Source organism: Perognathus longimembris, chromosome 5 (assembly GCF_023159225.1).
Source record: "Perognathus longimembris pacificus isolate PPM17 chromosome 5, ASM2315922v1, whole genome shotgun sequence".
NCBI classification, from domain to species: domain Eukaryota; kingdom Metazoa; phylum Chordata; class Mammalia; order Rodentia; family Heteromyidae; genus Perognathus; species Perognathus longimembris.
In genome coordinates, this window is record NC_063165.1 from 22,994,654 (window position 1) to 23,014,100 (window position 19,447).

Genomic DNA, 19,447 nt, shown 5'->3' on the forward strand with positions numbered 1-19,447 from the left:
GTCTAATACTGGCTGACAAATGCATGAGGCCTATTTGAAAAATGAAGAAAGCAAAAAGGGCTGGAGATGTGGTCCAAAGACCACTTGTTTGGCATGCCCAATGTTGCCAAAAATAAGTCTCCCAATCTACATGTAATAAAAAACAATAAAAAAAGAAGGTTTCTCTTATTTTATGTAAAATCTCCACACACTAAAGTTGTCCTTGCATCAACTCTGCCCTTTAAAAAAAAAAAAAAAAAACACACTCTGGTTCTAATTGTTTATGTCTCTGCCTCACTAGAATGGGTCTTGCCAGCAGGGGCTGTCACTGCTTGTTCCTGTGTGAAACAATGAAGTGCTTAGTAAAAAGCAAGTTTCCTGATGGTATACTCTACCTAGCAGCAGGAGCCCTATTTTCAAAATGTGAAAAGGTTCTGCCATCCCCTACTACAAACCATACTGGGCTCTCATCATCCTCAGGACAAAGTCCTTATTGTATCCAACTGCACACTTACTTTCTGGCAATTTTCAGTAACATTATCTTGTCTTATAACATTTTACAATTATTTTCCTTATTTCAATCACATACACTTTGTATTTACTGAACTACATAGTCAATAAATGAGAAACCCTAATGTCTCACTTCTTCCTCCCTCCCTCCCTCCCTCCTTCCCTTCCTTCCTCCACTTCTCACCCCTCCCTTTCTTTCTGAGACTGAGAGGTGAACTCAGTATCTGATGCTTTTACTAATTGGCTGGCACCTTAACACCTAAGCAACACTTCCAACACCCCCATTTGTTTGCTTATCAAATGCTGAGTGAGTTACATACCATGAGACATGAAATTTTCTGTTTTCTAAAGATTCAACAATAAGCATATAAATATCACTGTTCTTGTGTAATTTATATTATGATTAGGAGACAAAAGAACAAAATATGTGAAATAGTACACAGTATTAATAGTGCCAGAGGAAAAGGAAGAAAAAAACTAGAAAGGCAGGTTGGTGGGTGCTCTTGTCTCATGCCTATAATCCTAACTACTAGGGAAAATTAAATCTGAGGATTGCAGTTTAAAGCCAGCCCAGGCAGGAAAGTCTATGAGAGTATTATTTCCATTTAACCACCAAGAAACCATAAGTGAAACTGTGGCTCATGTGGAAGAGTGCTAACCTTGCACAAAAAAGCTCAAGGACCAGACCTGGAGTACAGCCTTAGGACTGACACAAAAAATAAAATAAAACACAAAAGACAGGTTTTCTGTTTTAAATAGGGTCACTAGAGAAAGTTTCAGAGAAAAAGGCAATATTCGAGTAAAAAAAAAAAAACAAGAAAAGAAAAGAAAGGGATGAAGATAGCTAAGGGAGTATTAGAGAAGAAAGAATGGTGGGTTAGGGCACAGAGGAAGGAATAAGCGAAGACTACTTGAAGAAGAGTCACCAGGATAGAGTAGCTAAAGTAGAGTGGTCAAGAGGGAAAGATCTAAACCCATAAAGCTCTATAAGATCCAGATCAATGGAAACTTCTGAGCCAATATTAGACCTATAGCTTTATTCTGAAAGAGATAGTAAGTGATGAGTTCTCAAAAAAAGACACTGATATGGTTTTCTCTTAAAATGATTACTCTGGTCATGGCGCAGAAAAGAGATATTTGAATTGAGGGAGAAACAGTTAGCAAGGGAGAAAGAGTATAAGAAAAAAAAAACAGTGACTGAATAGAGCTACTGAAATAACCAGGTAAAAGAACAGCAAATTGGACTTGGGTAGTAGTAGTGAGGGCAGATGGGTAGCCAGATTTGGGATACAGTTTGAAGGAGCAGATGGCAGGGTTTTATAATAGGTAGAGTGTAGGGAGGTACAGAAATGGAATAGAAAGCATAATGCCAAGATTTTGACTTGAACGATTAGAAGATGTAAACATCATTTGCTAAATTAAAGAAAATGGCAGGAAGAGGAGATTAGAAAATAAGATAACAAATTTAATTGGGACAATTACACTGACGATATCCATTAGCTATCCTCTCCACACAAAAAGAGTTAGGACTGGAAACTTAAATTTTGAGTTGGCTTAGGCAGTACACTAAAATCTTAAGTATGGATGCACACAGAGCAGAATGGAAAAAAGGGTTCAATATTAAGTGCAAAAGAAGCTGAAGAAGGACAAAGGAAATAAAGAATAAGAACTAGTAGCGTGGGCAATATAAGAACTCATTATAATACTTGGGAAGTCAAAAATAGAAAAAAAAACATTAAAGAAGACAGGAAGAAGCAATTGTGCTAAATAGTGTTAAATCACTCATATAACCAAATGCTTGTTATTTGAAATGTGAAAGTCATCAGTGCCCACAAGAAACCAATTTTAGAAAATAGGCATGTTATCTGTAGGAATGAATTCAAGAAATACCAAAAGTGTAGAATTTAGACAACAACTATAGATAAACTATTCAAGATGAAGGACTTATAAAGATAATTAGGTAACCACTTGGGTATCTTTTATCTGTCTGAAATGTTATCTGCTTGAACCTATCTCTTCCTTTCCTCTAACTAATTCTAATCATGTTTTGGATCTCAGTTATAATCTTGGTCCAGATCTAATCTAAACTGGACAAACATCTAATTTCATAATATTACAACATTTTCTATACCAGTAGAAATCATAATATGTATGATTGTTGGATTAGAATTTATACTAAACCATATTTTAACTAATGTCTACCATTATACTGTATCTACAAGGCAAACAATGCTGGATTTGTTGAATTTGTTGTCACAGATGACACAACTCTGCAATAATAGCAAAGAGCTTTTGGAGTCCTTTGCCCCAGAGAGTCACATCTTTACCAAGAATCTGTAGGTGAAGTTTGTACTTGAGTGAATCTCTCCACAAAGTGGTATGAGCTCTTCAAATAATGGTTTCCTTAAGAAAACATTTTCTGACAAGACTAGCGTCTTGAAACATATAAAAGTTTCTGCACGGTATGCACATCATTACTAATTCTTTTTTGAGAGAGAGAGAGAGAAGGTATACTATGAAAAGTGATATTACATCAAGGTCCATCTCTAAGCTAGAGGATGGAGAGAGTTTTACAAACTTGGTATAAGAAAATGTCTAGTGGGGCTGGGAATATGGCCTAGTGGCAAGAGTGCTTGCCTCATATACATGAGGCCCTGGGTTCGATTCCTCAGCACCACATATACAGAAAATGGCCAGAAGTGGCGCTGTGGCTCAAGTGGCAGAGTGCTAGCCTTGAGCAAAAAGAAGCCAGGGACAGTGCTCAGGCCCTGAGTTCACGGCCCAGGACTGGCCAAAAAAAAAAAAAAAAGAAAGAAAATGTCTAGTGCCTCATCCCTAAAATATATGCAGAACTAAAAAAATTGCCTTTTTCCAAAACAAAACCGCAAAGAACCAATAGCCCCCTCATCAAGTGGGCTAAAGACTTACAAAGAGACTTCTCTAATGAGGAAATGAGAATGGCCAAGAGACATATGAAAAAATGCTCTACATCACTGGCCTAATCAAAACAACACTGAGATTCCATCTCACCCCAGTAAGAATGTCATATATCAAGAAAACTAACAATAACAGTTGTTGGAGGGGATGTGGCCAAAAGGGAACCCTACTTCATTGTTGGTGGGAATGTAAACTGGTTCAGCCACTCTGGAAAGCAGTATGGAGATTCCTCAGAAGGCTAAATATAGAACTCCCCTATGACCCAGCAGCCCCACTTTTGGGTATCTATCCAAAAGACCACAAATAAAATCACAGTAATGCCACCAGCACAACAATGTTCATTGCAGCACAATTTGTCATAGCTAGAATCTGGAACCAGCCCAGATGCCCCTCCGTAGACGAATGGATCAGGAAAATGTGGTACATATACACAATGGAATTTTATGCCTCTATCAGAAAGAATGACATTGTCCCATTTGTAAGGAAATGGAAGGACTTGGAAAAAATTATACTAAGTGAAGTGAGCCAGACCCAAAGAAACATGGACTCTATGGTCTCCCTTATTGGGAATAATTAGTACAGGTTTAGGCAAGTCATAGCAGAGCATCACAAGGCCCAATAGCTATACCCTTATGAACACATAAGATGATGCTAAGTGAAATCAACTCCATGTTATGGAAACAGTTGTAACTACTTTCAACGTCCTATGTGTATCTGTAGCTTCTATTATTGATTATGTTCTTGTATCACCTTCCTGTGGTTGTACCTACACTATCTCTGTAATCTTATCTGAGTATATTGGAAACCGTGTATACTGGTATTGGAAGTAGGCAAATTTGAGAGACACAGGGTAAAAAAAGAAACAACTACAAAAGCAATACTTGCAAAACTGTTTGGTGTAAGTGAACTGAACACCTCTGTGGCGGGGGGCGGGGGGAGGGAAAGGGGGAAGAGGGAGGGGGGTATGAGGGACAAGGTAACAAACTGTACAAGAAATGTATCCAGTGCCTAACGTATGAAACTGTAACCTTTCTGTACATCAGTTTGATAATAAAAATTTGAAAAAAAAAAGAAAATGTCTATTGTCTATTGAGTTCATTAACCATAGAGTGGGTTACAAAATAACATGTAAAATGTTAAAGTTCATTTTATTTACACTTTTAGTCAAAAAAAAATCAATATAATTAAAGACTTGCATTTTACCTTGAAGCCGCAAAAAAGCTTGTTATTTGATACCCAAAACTGGCATAGTATGCATGCTCCATGATAGCCATCAACTGAATGCAATTATATCCTGTATGGGCAAAAATCAAAGTCACACTGTAAAAAAGTAACGAAAAAAAGCATGTTCTAAAGACATAAACCTAACAAGCAAAAGCTCTGATTAGTTTGAAAAGTTCTACTGTTTAACAGCATTTACATGTCTGACCTTCTAACACAAAATTGGACATTTAGTCTTTTAGAGTTATAAACTGACTAGCTATTTGAACTGTCTTCCTTTTAACAAGCAATAAACGATATGCAAATTTACACTTAATTTGGCTTCAGAATATTAAAGATGGAAATCTGCATATGCTAACACTTCAGTTACACTTGTAATATCCACTCTGAAGATTATAAATGCAAAATAAACTAACTGATCCTATAACATAAGGACTATTTTGTTCATGTCAGTCATTTTTACCATATAACAAAAAGTTAACACCTCATACATTGATATGCAAATAGCTTCCTACAGTCTGCATTAATGTTTCCAGTATCCCCCGTTTTGTACCTATAAAATTGCTCCAAAGTTGAATGTGTGCACATAAATACATGTATACATATATCACCACCATTTCTTTATCCAAATGTGTTTAGTTCTAGCAATAAAATAAGTGAGGCAAAGAGCAGATATTGCATTTTTAAAGTATACAACATTGAATCATAAATTATAGAAAACTAATAAAGGAAAGAGAAAGTTATGTATTTGAAATATTTGAAAATTATTTGAAAAATATTTTAATATTCTATTTCAAATGACACATTCATGATTCATAAGTTTCTTCATGATTCATAAGTTCTCCAATGTACTTAAATATATAACTGTACTTGAAAGCAAACAAAAGTGGCAAATTTCTTTCTTTTTTTTTTTGGTTCTTATTTTATAGCTCCAACTGCCCAAGTTGCAGTGCATTACTAATTCTGAAACAATTACAATTCTATACTCAAAATTGGGGATTTACCTTAACCAAAGAAGTGAAAGACCTCTTTGAGGAGAACTTTAAAAGCTTGAGAAATGAAATTACATCAGAACTAAGGAAATGGAAAAACCTCCCATGCTCCTGGATTGGGAGGATTAATATAATCAAAATGGCAATATTGCCAAAGGCTATCTACAAATTCAATGCAATACCCATTAATATCCCAACACCATTTTTTAATGAAATAGAGGAAGCAATCCAGAAATTCATATGGAACAATAAAAGACCTAGAATAGCAAAAGCAATCCTAAGCAGAAAGAACAGTGCTGGAAGACTTACAATACCCAACTTCAAGCTGTATTATAAAGCTATAGTAATAAAAACAGCTTGGTATTGGCCCCGGAACAGGCCTGAAGACCAATGGAACAGACTTGAAGACCCAGAAATGAACCCACAGAACTACACCTACTTAATCTTTGATAAAGGAGCTAAAACAATAGTTTGGAAGAAAGATAGCCTCTTTAAAAAATGGTGCTGGCAAAACTGGCTCAACACATGCAACAAACTAAAACTAGATCCTTATATATCACCCTGCACCAAAATCAATTCCAAATGGATTAAAGACCTCGAAATCAAAACAGACACCCTGAAAACACTAAAGGAAGGAGTAGGAGAAACACTTGGACTCCTTGGCGCAGGACGGAACTTCCTTAACAAAGACCCAGAAAGGCTGCAAATCAAAGAAAGGTTGGACTAATGGGACTGCATCAAACTGCAGAGCTTCTGTATGGCAAAGGACATAGCTCGCAAGATAAACAGAAAGCCCACAGACTGTGAGAAGATCTTTACCGGACATTCAACAGACAAAGGCCTCATCTCTAAAATATATGCAGAACTAAAAAAATTACCTTCTTCCAAAACAAAACTGCAAAGAACCAATAGCCCCCTCATCAAGTGGGCTAAAGATTTATATGAGACTTCTCTGATGAGGAAATGAGAATGGCCAAGAGACATATGAAAAAGTGCTCTACATCACTGGCCATAAAGGAAATGCAAATCAAAACAACATTGAGATTTCATCTCACCCCAGTAAGAATGTCATATATCAAGAAAACTAACAATAACAGTTGTTGGAGGGGATGTGGCCAAAAGGGAACTCTACTTCATTGTTGGTGGGAATGTAAACTGGTTCAGCCACTCTGGAAAGCAGTATGGAGATTCCTCAGAAGGCTACATATAGAACTCCCTTTTGACCCAGCAGCCCCACTTTTGGGTATCTATCCAAAAGACCACAAATAAAATCACAGTAATGCCACCAGCACAACAATGTTCATTGCAGCACAATTTGTCATAGCTAGAATCTGGAACCAACCCAGATGCCCCTCAGTAGACAAATGGATCAGGAAAATGTGGTACATATACACAATGGAATTTTATGCCTCTATCAGAAAGAATGACATTGCCCCATTTGTAAGGAAATGGAAGGACTTGGAAAAAATTATACTAAGTGAAGTGAGCCAGACCCAAAGAAACATGGACTCTATGGTCTCCCTTACTGGGAAAAATTAGTACAGGTTTAGGCAAGTCATAGCAGAGCATCATAAGAGCCCAACAGCTATACACTTATGAACACATAAGATGATGCTAAGTGAAATGAACTCCATGTTATGGAAATGATTGTTATATCACAGCTGTAACTACTTTCAACGTCCCATCTGTATCTGTAGCTTCTATTATTGATGATGTTCTTTTATCACCTTCCTGTGGTTGTACCTACACTATCTCTGTAATCTTATCTGAGTATATTGGAAACCGTGTATACTGGTATTAGAAGTAGGAAATTGAAAGGGAATACCAAAATTGATAGACACAGGGTAAAAAAAGACAAACAACTACAAAAACAATACTTGCAAAACTGTTTGGTGTAAGTGAACTGAACACCTCAAGGGGGGGAAAGGGAAAGGGGGAGGAGGGGGGGAGTATGAGGGACAAGGTAACAAACAGTACAAGAAATGTATCCAGTGCGTAACGTATGAAACTGTAACCTCTCTGTACATTAGTTTGATAATAAAAATTTGAAAAAAATTAGGGATTTATACTTCTAAAGGGAAGAATATATTCCTCCCCCATAATTTCACTATCTATGGAAGGGTTACAACTAATTCTATTAACTAGTAAACACACAGAAATATGGCTACAGAATCTTGTTCAGATTGCATAAAGTATAACATACAACTTAGAGCTAATAGTTTATTTTTATTGTGTAATACATATGGTGATAAAGTACAACTTTGTACTCTTAATATTAACTTTTATATAATTAATCATAATTGGATTTATTTACTTTCTAAGAACTCTAAGCTAGGCAATTCAGACACAAGAATAAACAAGGGAATATTTGTACTTTCAAAGCTGTAAAAACTAGGTGAGAAAAAGTTTATAATTCTATGACATGAAAGAACATCTACACAACTGCTTTCACAGATGGTTGATTAAATTAAAATTGTAGTAAAGTATCCATACATTTTATTAACTTTAATTTCTGAAATGATGGTTCAGCATCACAGATTATTAAAATACACATAGAACTAAAATCTTTTATCCTTGATTTGAAAGCTATCGTCTAACCAAAACTTGAACTCCTTAGCAGAAATAATATAATTAAATGCAATTCATCTTCCTGTCTAGACTTTGCAGTAGACTCTAAATATGCTGTATAAAGTTTTATCTATGAAAAGAAAAATAACAGATGAATATGTTTTGAATCAATAATTCAGCAATATACTATTCATTATCCTGATTATTCTGATGAGGACAAATCCTATATCATTACACATGACTATTTCTCACTCTATGCCTAATATTGAAGATTGTCCATAAATGTCTGTTAGGTAAGTCAATGACTCAGTTTGAAAATGAGTTCCAGGCATCTTACAAATATAACACTTTTTCTCTGACCCACTGAAATGAACAGGCTATAATCAATGGCCAGTTTGATTAGTAAAGGTTATCTTCTGTAGAAAAGTAATTATGCTTATATATTTATCTACAATTTTAGAAGCCATCTGTTCATATTACTTAAAATTGAAATTGGAATAATATCTTGAATTTTTATGCTCTATCTTAATCCATTTCTCTTTTCTATGCTATCACTATTACAGAGCAATTTGAGAAGCCTAAAATAAAATGCATTGCTATTACATATTTAATCTCTTAACAAAAAAGAGACACTTGTAATTAGCTTTTCTAATAGGAGAAGAGACTCATTAAATTTTTATCTGAATAAAAATCACAGTTATTACTTACCAAGCTCTTTGATTCGTGGTAGTACATTGCATGTAAAATGTTTATAAGAAGCTACTTTTCCTTCATGAGAAGATATTCCCACATGGGATTCATAAATTCTTAGACTTCGTGGCTTCTTTGGTCTAGAATGCTTAAACTACACAATATAAAATTAAACATAAGAATTAAAAAAAAGAACTCAGGTATTAAAAAATCGTTTTTTAGGAGTTTTAATGGATCTCTCTTAAAAGAAAACTCATGAAGTGGTTCATGCCTTATGATTGAAGAAATTCTACATTTTTGTTTTGTTTTGTTCTTTAGAATAAGTCTTAGAGGAAAAAAGTCCAGAAATGCATAATTACCAGATTCAAAACACTTATTAAGGAGCTGCAACAATCTACAAGACAGAAAAGTGACTTCTGAGATACATATCATAATTGTTAGTAATATAGTCATAAAAGCGCACCAATTCATTTATGAGATAGCCTTTCAAATTTCTTTTCCCAAGGACACTGATTTTGCTTCAAAACTATGACAGTACAAAATATTGGAGTGTTGAAGAATCTGATAAGTCAGAAACAATAGCTTAAAAAATCAAATTAGTAGGGAGTGCACTTGTAGCTCATGCCTGTAGTTCAACTCAGGAGGCTAAGATCTGCGGATTGTGGTTTGAAGCCAGCTGGCAAGAAACTGAAAGAGACTCTTCTATAATTTGCTACTTAAAAAAGTGGGAAGTGTTGTGTGAGTTAAGTGATAGAGTACTAGCCTTGAGCAAAAGAACTTAGGGACAGCTCTCCGGTCCTGAATTCAAAAATCACCCCTTGAAAATGAATATGTAGAAACTTAATATTTTTTCCCTTTCCTCAAATGCATGTAAAAACAAAATCTTACTTCTGTATTTTACAGGTTACCAATGACAAACTTAGAAATGCATATAACAAGAGCCCTAAGTTGTAAAAAGTACTACACCAGTGGTGAGGAGAGATATTCAACAATACATTTAAGGTTAAAAATTAATTTTTTCTTCGATATAGTGGGAAACAAATTTATTTTAAATATTTGTTGTTCTTACTTTATATGTGTGCTCTGGATCCCAGTATAACCAATCATAATTCACATTACCATCTTCACGAACCACATATTTTGCCCATGGTGAAATACGATACAGGATCTCTCCACTTTTACTTGTAATAACCACCTAAAAAGAGAATAAGGTGTTATTACTTCAATGTAATTTCAGAATTTTAAACCAGTCCATAATGAGCATTGTGGTATTAAGAAAGGAAGAAGTGTAAAGAATTCAGATCACCATTCCGATGTGTGTCCATACAGAATATATCTAAGGGATAGGCACTGGTGGCACGTGCCTGTAATCCTAGCTACTCACAAGGCTATGATTTAAGCCCATAGTTTGAAGTCAGCTTGGGAATGAAAGTCTGTGAGCCTCTTAACTCCAACAGAATTTCCCACCCAAAAACCGGAAATGGAGATGTGGCTCAAATTGGAGAGCCCTAGCCGGGTGTGGGGGGCGGGGGGCGGGGGGAATGGACTTAAGGGCTGCATGTAGGTCCTAACTTGAAATTATATGCACCATATAATTTAGTTAATAGAAAATGGGGAACTAAGTCATGGACTAAGAAGGATGGAGATCTTTAAAATGTAAATATTTTAGTACCATTTCAGTACACATTAAGTTACCAGAAAATTAGCTTTAAGATTGAAAAGTTAACGTTTAATTGGTATTTGTGGTAGCCTTACTATGTAAACAACAACATTGTCAATGGTAACCCAAATATAACCTTAATTTATATAATTGTAATAGTCAACCATGTTCAGTTTGACAGTAAAGAAAAAAATTAAATTTTAAAAAAGTATAAAAAAAGATAATACAACTAAAAATGTACTAGTAAGACATCTTAGTGATACAGCATCATCTTTTAACTCTTACATGGTTAGTGATTGAGTACATTCCAGGGGAGGAATGTACATGCAGGGGAGGGGAGGGGAGGGGAGGGGAGGGGAGGGGAGGGGAGGGGAGGGGAGGGGAGGGGAGGGGGGAGACGGGGGAGGAAGGAGGGGAGGAAGGGAGGGAGAGGGAGGGAGGGAGAAGTGGGGAGGGAGGAAGGAGAGAAGAGTGGAAGAGGGGAAGAAAACATCTACATTTTAAGGAAATTGATTTCTCATTGATTATTAATAAAATATAATTACAGCTTGAACACTGTATGAATCTCTAGGTGTTTTCCATGACTTGAAACAGGTGAATAATATAATAACAATTTTCTTTTCCTTTCTACTTCACACACTCACACACACACACACATACACACTCACACATTTTTCCACCAATCTTCATCTTCTAAAATTCCTTCTCTATATAAAACCAAATATTTTTGTTAACCATCCTTATATGCTTATAGTTTTCAATAACAACAGAAAAATTAAAAATAGCTTTACTGAATCCACCATGTTAAATTTAGCATACAGATCAGATTTTTTTAAGTTACATAGACATATACAGATTTTCCAAGTGATTAAGATTGTAGATTTTTACAGTCATTAAAAAAAATCCCATTACACTTTGTCAAAGCAGATTGACTATGTAAAAAATGTTGGGATCAGAAGCTAAATTATGCTCTTAGCATTGAGAGAACATTCTTCAGTCTGTTACTACAAACACTCAAGCATTCATAATTCTGAAAATTAAATATTTGTGCAAACATTTATAACTTAGAAAAGACTTCCACATTCATATTTCACTTAATTACAGAAGAGGTCTATGACTCCATTACTGAGATAAGAAAGGTGCCAAAAGTCCTAAAATCCTTGGAGGTTGAACTTTGTAAGAACTAAACATCGATACTGTGTTTCCTTACTCCAATGCTTCTGCACACTTCCTTCAGATCTTGAAAATGAAGAAGTTATTATGGTTTATTCTGGAGGGGACAAGGGCATGGGAAAGAAATACCACATATCATAAGAGGCAAAGAAAACTACAATTGGAGAAAGGAGAAGAAGGCAAAGCTAGAGGTACAGAAGCTAAAAGAGCCAAGAAGCAATTTCTTCCCTAAGGCACCCAGATTAGGTGTAATCCTGAAAAACAACCCAATAATTTCTAACTTCTGACCTCCAATCCTGTTCAAGAACAAATGTCTATTATTTAAAGCCAAAATATTTAGGTAGCAGCTGTAAGTAAAGTAATATATCCATAAGGGGGGAAAAATGGAAGCAATCACTTCCTACAGAATAAAGTGGAATGTACTCAATCACTAACCATGTAAGAGTTAAAAGATGATGCTGTATCACTAAGATGTCTTACTAGTACATTTTTAGTTGTATTATCTTTTTTTATACTTTTTTAAAATTTAATTTTTTTCTTTACTGTCAAACTGAACACATGGTTGACTATTACAATTATATAAATTAAGGTTATATTTGGGTTACCATTGACAATGTTGTTGTTTACATAGTAAGGCTACCACAAATACCAATTAAACGTTAACTTTTCAATCTTAAAGCTAATTTTCTGGTAACTTAATGTGTACTGAAATGGTACTAAAATATTTACATTTTAAAGATCTCCATCCTTCTTAGTCCGTGACTTAGTTCCCCATTTTCTATTAACTAAATAACCTTATCTAAGCTATATATATACATTTATATATGTCATATATAGATACATATGTATATGCTTACATATAGATGATATATAGAGAATACCTATTGACATGCCATTTATATCTACAATGAAATGGGACTAAGGGAAGTGGAAAAAGGTTAAATAATTAGATTAAGCCCTTCTGTATTTTTTTTGTTTTAAATTTATTTATTTTTCTTCTTTATTGTCAAAGTGAAGTACAGAGGGGTTGCAGTTTCATATGTAAGGCAAGTACATTTTTATCCAATTTCCTTCCATTCTTATGTTAGGAAACAATGGGCACAACAGAAGAGAAAGAAGACATTCCAGCTATTAGCTTAACCAAGCAAAGAAAGTTGTCAGTTGGATTCTCAAAGCAATAACCTTTTAAGAATTTTCATTAGTTCATATTCTTTTAGCTTTACACAAGGTTCCTTATTTTAAAACATGTCATTATAGTTCAAGTTTCTTTTTCTATAATGAGAAACAAGAAACTTTTGCAAGGTTGAATCCAAAAGGAAAAGTTGAGTAAGAACAGTGAAAAGATTTTGGTTACAAATGTGAACTTATAAAAGAAAAAAAAACAAACCTTTAAAAGACTAAGTACATTAGTTATGAGAAGTGTTTACTATGACATTAATGAGTATGAGATCAAATTTTGGTAAATTTTAATTTTAGCATAAAGGAAAATGAAGTATAGAACAAAAACAGACATTTTGAGATATAATATTCACAGCTACTTTGATTTGGTGTAAAACCAGTTTAAAATTGTACACATTCATTGTTACATCATACTTGGGAGAAAATAAACTGCAGAATATTGTCTAAAAGAAATAAACAAGGATCAGTAGCTGCGTCTCTTCTAAAAGCAAGTTCTTTCTTAGAATGCTATAGAAAGACAGATGCATCTGTGACTATAAAAAGAATTATTATTCCTGAAGGTTGAAAAGCAGTTCCCCAATTTTCTAGCCTAGTTTAAAAAGTATTACATGTGTATTTTTTCCTTCTTTGTCTCTCTACTGAGTCAAATCTTTAAAGAAATAAAGAAATAACTAACCAGAACTGATAAAGTGTTTGCTTCATTTCAAGTACATTACCTGAACAAAAACCTTATAAAGGGAGGTGACTAGGAAAAAAAAAAATCTCAAAATCCTAAGGGATTATTTGAGATTTAGCAAGCAGGCATTGAAAATGATATCCCTGTGGTAAGTGAGAATAACTACTTCTAAGTCAAAAGAACAGGAACAATGCCAAAATGTTGTAATAGGGTAAAGATTGATTAGGTGTCTTAGGCTAGAAAACAAATGAATTACCCATGATATAAAAAATATAGGATTTAAAGGTCCAAGATACTGAAAGATCAATGTAGTAATAAAAGAATAAAGCTATGAAAAGGGGAAAATCAGTGTGTTTTCATTACTGAAAAGTGTGCTTCAAAGAGACCCATCCATGTGCAGTGAAGGCTAGAATTCTATTAAGTAAACAGAGTTATAATCTGGTATAATGCCAATAAAAAAAATCAAGAAATATTTCCAGAAGTGATAGGATAAAAGAGACAGTATATAAGGTGAGTTGATTTTTTAAAAAATATTTTGTTAAGCATAATTACAAGTCTATCTGCAGAAAAGCTGTATCACTGTAAGGAAAGGGTATGATTCCTACAACAATCATTGCAAGGGCTACTTAATGAAAAAAAAAAAAATAGAATGGAGACAGAGAAGTAAACTGACATCTGGAAGAAATATAGAAAAAAATCCAAAGACTAGATACTGAATACATTATTCTAAAAATCATGAGGTCTTTTGAGAAGACATTACATAATTAATATACACATGCTTAACACGTACAATTACATATTATATTCCATATAATTTATTCCATTTTCATCATAGTAAATACATACGTAAACATAATATATGTTAAATACAAATTGAGATGAAACTAATCAATAATACATTTAAATTTAAATATGAGAATGTTTCTGAAGCCTGAAAATTCTAATATTCTTCACAAATTCTGGTCTCTATACAGTAAGTTTAGTACTATCACTTTTTTCTTTAAATGATCCTGTATTTCCCTGAAGTAGGTAACATCAAGAAAGGATAACTGTAGATAGATATGGACTAACATTAATAAGGAAGAGTTATACCCATCAAAGAGAAAGTAATGAAATGTACCATACCCTAGGAAATAGATAATGAATACAATACTTGGGATATAATTGTAGATATGCATTGGATGACTTGTCAACTGATGTTTTATTGCTTATAGCATGTGTATAGTTAAAGAGGATGGTCAAAAATTCATGGAGATTGAAGCAGTGATGATGGGAAGAAATAGTGGTAAATAACAGGATCTTCATGATAGAGTTCTTCAATTTAATCCTTCCTAGTTCCACTATATTTAAACCAATGATCATAGATGAGGCCTGACTCACAGAGACAGCAAAAAATCTGTGCAGAAAACACGTTTTGCTCTGCAAATGTGAGAAGCCCTATAGAGAAGTAGGAAAAAAAATCAATAGAGTATAACGAAGTGAAATTGGTAAAACCGATAAAATTCAAGTCAAGGAATATCTCACTAGATTTCTGTGAGATGAACAAGATTGAATCATGACAAGGTACAGTGGCCTATAGCTGAATGCAAACTACAGAAGGTCAACTGAAATTCATTTTTGTTAATTTTCCTGAAAAGGAGACACTGAGCCATATAAAAAAATTCAATATTATTGGAATTTTAGGATTAGTAAAGATGACAAATTGGAAAGAGGAAAACAGAATTTAAATTGGAGAAAGTTAAACATTAATATTAACATTTAACATATGTTTAAGTGTGATATTCAATAAAAAGAGCTCAGCTTAAATGTAAATGTTTAAATCATTAAAACAGCTGTACAATATGTACTTTGCCATAATAATAAAGGTTATTTTCTATAGACATACCTTTATAAATTATTAATTGATGACACTTGGTCAAAGTACAAATATTTTATTCAACATAAGCAAATATAATACCCATATAAACCATTGCAAAATATGAACTTTTCCTTTTTAATACTTTTCCAGTATAGTATTAAAAGATGAAAGGTTACATAAAAGTTTTCTTTCAAAATAGACTATTTAATTTGGGGGGTGGGGGGGAACAGCATGTTTCCAAAGACAAGTAAGAAAAATTTCAATTCTTCAGACTTACAATCACATTTAAAACCTATTACCATAACATTAAGGATAACAGCAAAATATCATAAAGGAAGTTAGGCTATTTCATAGTACCTACATACAAGAAAAAAATCTGCTAATAAATGTACAGACTTTATAGTACCAGTGTTCATATTAAAGGGTCAAATGGGAACTAATATTTATAAACATTTAAACTTCCTACACATCTTATTATTCACTTCTGCAAGCCTTAATGCAAAAAAGAGGATTTTTAATTAAATGTATTATACTCTCATTTGTAGACTTAACAAAATTAAACATGTATTGAGATTGATTTATATATGTGCACAAGATTAGAATACGATTACTTTTCTCTAAATGGTAACAGAATCTTAACTTTTATATATTTTTGTCAATTGTATTCAACCTTAGATATGCAATGAAGAGAACCGAAAAATGTCTTAAAATAATGAAGGTTGAACCATACTTCTAATCTATGATCTGTAGACTAATGCCAAGGTAAAAGCTAGCTAAGAGAAAGAAAAAGAAAGACAGCTAAGTCACCAGCATTCTAATAGCAAGATGATAAGGTTTGAGTTTATAAAAAGAAACATCACTGAGCAAAGAAAACTAATACTGAGGCTACAGGGAATACATTTTCTAAAACTTCAACAATCCTTTCACACATGATAAAATGTATTTTGCAAAGAAATTTGTCTCAACCTCTAGGCTGTAATTTGTTTCTTATATTTTAACAATCATTCAATATTCTTTCTAATTTCCCATGTTATATGTTTTGTACCAAGTTATAAAAATAATTTTTAATAAATTTAAGCTGTGTCACTAAATCACTGGATACAGGTTGACACAGAAATTTATCCTAAGCACAGTCAGCCTCACATCATTCATATACCAAAACTTCACAAAATATTTGAGATTGTACTCATAAAAGGACACCATGAATCTACTCAACGTTCTTACATTCTCTGTAGTTTTAACCCATCCATTTTCGAAACCTTCAAATTTTTATAGCATGTATACTATAGAAATGCATGTTTTAAAAAAAATCTGGGAAACATTAGTTAGTAAAAAAAAAAACACCTCCTAATACTTTAAAGTTTTTTTTTAATAGATGACTTTCTATCACTATTATAACATTTGAAATTAATTGATGATACTTATTTCCAAGTTATAGTAGATGTCCTGTCAGCCAACTATCCTAGTGGTATTCCTAAAGGAAATGCTGTGGCTGAGAGCATGTAGAGATTAAAATCATATTTTCCTCACTCCCTTTCAGCCATGCTTCTTCCTTCTAGATGTTCTTGTGTATCGTGTAGAGGAAAGTAATACATGAAGGACAGCATATAGAAATCAATCAACTTTGCCTAAGAACAACAAGTAATCTTTTTAAAAAAAATTATTGTCAAGGTGATGTATACAGGGTTTGCAATTACATACTTAAGATAGTGAGTACATTTCTTGTCAAACTTGTAACCTCATCCCTTATTTTTCTCCCACTCTCCCTTCTCTCCAATTCACACCCTCCCCTGAGTTGTATAGTTGGTTTACTACATATTGTCTTGTAAGTATTGCTGTTGCAATGGTTCACCTTTTACCCTTTTTCTCTCCATTGTGATGTTTCCCTTCTCTTCCCTAATTCAGAAACATATACATACCAGGGTACCAAAATAAATTACAGTGACAACAGGGGCTAAACCATAGGGAAGATAAACAAAAGAAAAAAGACGTAATTTCACATAGTATGTTAGAAATAACAACAACAATGGTAATAAGCTGCTTGTTTCCACAATTTGGAGAACGATTCACTTAGCTTCTCCTTACATGATCATAAGTACATAGCTATTGAGCTACTGTGATCATTTGCTAGAACTATACTACACATATACTAATTATTACCAATGAGGAAAACCATAGCGTCTGTTCCATTGGACTTTGCTCACTTAAGTATAATTTTTTTCCAAATTTTTTTCATTTCCTTACAAATGAGGCAATTCCATTGTGTATATATAGACCACAATTTCTTCATTTATTAATCTACTGAGGGATATCTGAGTTGGTTCCATATTTACCCATGGTAAATAGTGCTGCAATGAACATGACTGTGCTGGTGGCTTTAGTATGGCCTTGCCTGGCCAAAAAGGAAATGCAAATCAGAACATTGAGATTCCAGCTCACCCCAGTATGAATGGCCATTATCAAGAAAACCAGTAAGAACAGATGATTGCTGGGATGTGGCCAAAAGGTAACCCTATTAACTGCTGGTGAGAGTGCAAACTTATTTAGCCACTCAGGAAAGTGGTATGGAAGTTCCTCAAAAGGCTAAACATAGAGCACTCCTATGACCTAGCAACCCAAATTTGGGCATTTACCAAAAGGATCACAAAGAAGATCATAAGTAATCTTTTTTGTTTTGTATTTTTGCCCGTCCTGGGGCTTGAACTCAGGGTCTGAGCACTGTCTCTGGCCTCTTTTTTGCTCAAGGCTAGTACTGGCTTTTTCATATATGTGGTGCTGAGTAATCAAACCCAGGGCATCATGTATACGAGGTGAGCACTTTACCACTAGGCCATATTCCCAGCCCAAGTAATCTTAATGTAATAAAATGCCATCATCTCTTGAGACTCATAGAATAAGAAAGTCAATGATAACAGCTACTACTATAGTATTAGTAACTTGAGAGTGTTCCTAATTTCTACATATACTTCTATATGCACAAGTATGTAGATACACACTAACAATCAGCTTCTCCATGAGAAATAATTATAAAAAGATGTCTTAGGTGGGAAAATTTTTCTCTCACTTTAATTTGGCTGCAAATTTCTGATTTTAAAGTTATGGTATAGGGCTGGGAATATGGCCTAGAGGCAAGAGTGCTTGCCCTGGGTTCAAGTCCCCAGCACCACATATATAGATAAACGGCTGGAAGTGGTGCTGTGGCTCAAATGGCAGAGTGCTAGCCTTGAGCAAAAAGAGAAGCCAGGGACAGTGCTTAGGCCCTGAGTCCAAGGCCCAGGACTTGTAAATAAATAAAAATAAATATAAAGTTATGTTTTATAATGATTATCACATAAGATAAAAAAAGATATTGATAGTAAATTTTCAAGAGGTAATGTGTATATACACAGATTCAAAGCAGTACTCTTTCCAGCAAACAAGAAGATGCTTTGATGACACCCAGGGCATGACTTTAAATGACAACACAAATCTAGAATATAATAGATTTAAGTATTAAGGTATGTTGATAGTAGAAAGTAGAAAAATAGACTCATGGGGAAAAAAAGCTAGAAATAGAATCTGGATGACTGGGCTGGAGACATAAAAAATACAGAAAAAAAATAAAGCAGCTTTCAAAATTTCATAGAAAAAAATAGAAAAGTTGGGGGTTATCAAAATGAACTTAAAAAGGAAAAACCATGTAGGTACACAGATATTCTAAAACTTGGGAATTAAACAAACAAAGAACTTGAGAAGAAGTTGAAGCTACCTACAAAACTGATTTCTTCAGGTGTAAAAGTCATTTTGATGTAATTACGAACTTAAGGATGAGCTCACATTTTCGGAAGAAATACAAAGTGTGGTGGCTCAGCTAAGAAACAATGTTTATGGACACTTTATTATTACTGTAAAATAAAAAACTAAAAAAATAAAATCTTAATGGCAAAAAACCTGTTTATATGACAGACTACAATTATATTAAACAATAAAATGTTTATTAAATTTTCCTGTAATAAAATTTTCCA

At 33.8% G+C, this 19,447-nt stretch overlaps 1 protein-coding gene across 1 annotated transcript in view; it reads right to left on the reverse strand.

Annotated features, from left to right (window-relative positions):
* The window catches only part of Gbe1 (1,4-alpha-glucan branching enzyme 1), a 224,410-nt gene that overhangs the window by 105,205 nt on the left and 99,758 nt on the right, over window positions 1-19,447 (reverse strand). The window contains exons 4-6 of the mRNA XM_048346430.1: window positions 9,967-10,092; window positions 8,916-9,051; window positions 4,630-4,720 (exon numbers count right to left, since the gene is read on the reverse strand). Coding sequence (XP_048202387.1) covers window positions 4,630-4,720; window positions 8,916-9,051; window positions 9,967-10,092 — 353 coding nt within the window. The remainder of the gene's footprint in view (window positions 1-4,629; window positions 4,721-8,915; window positions 9,052-9,966; window positions 10,093-19,447) is intronic.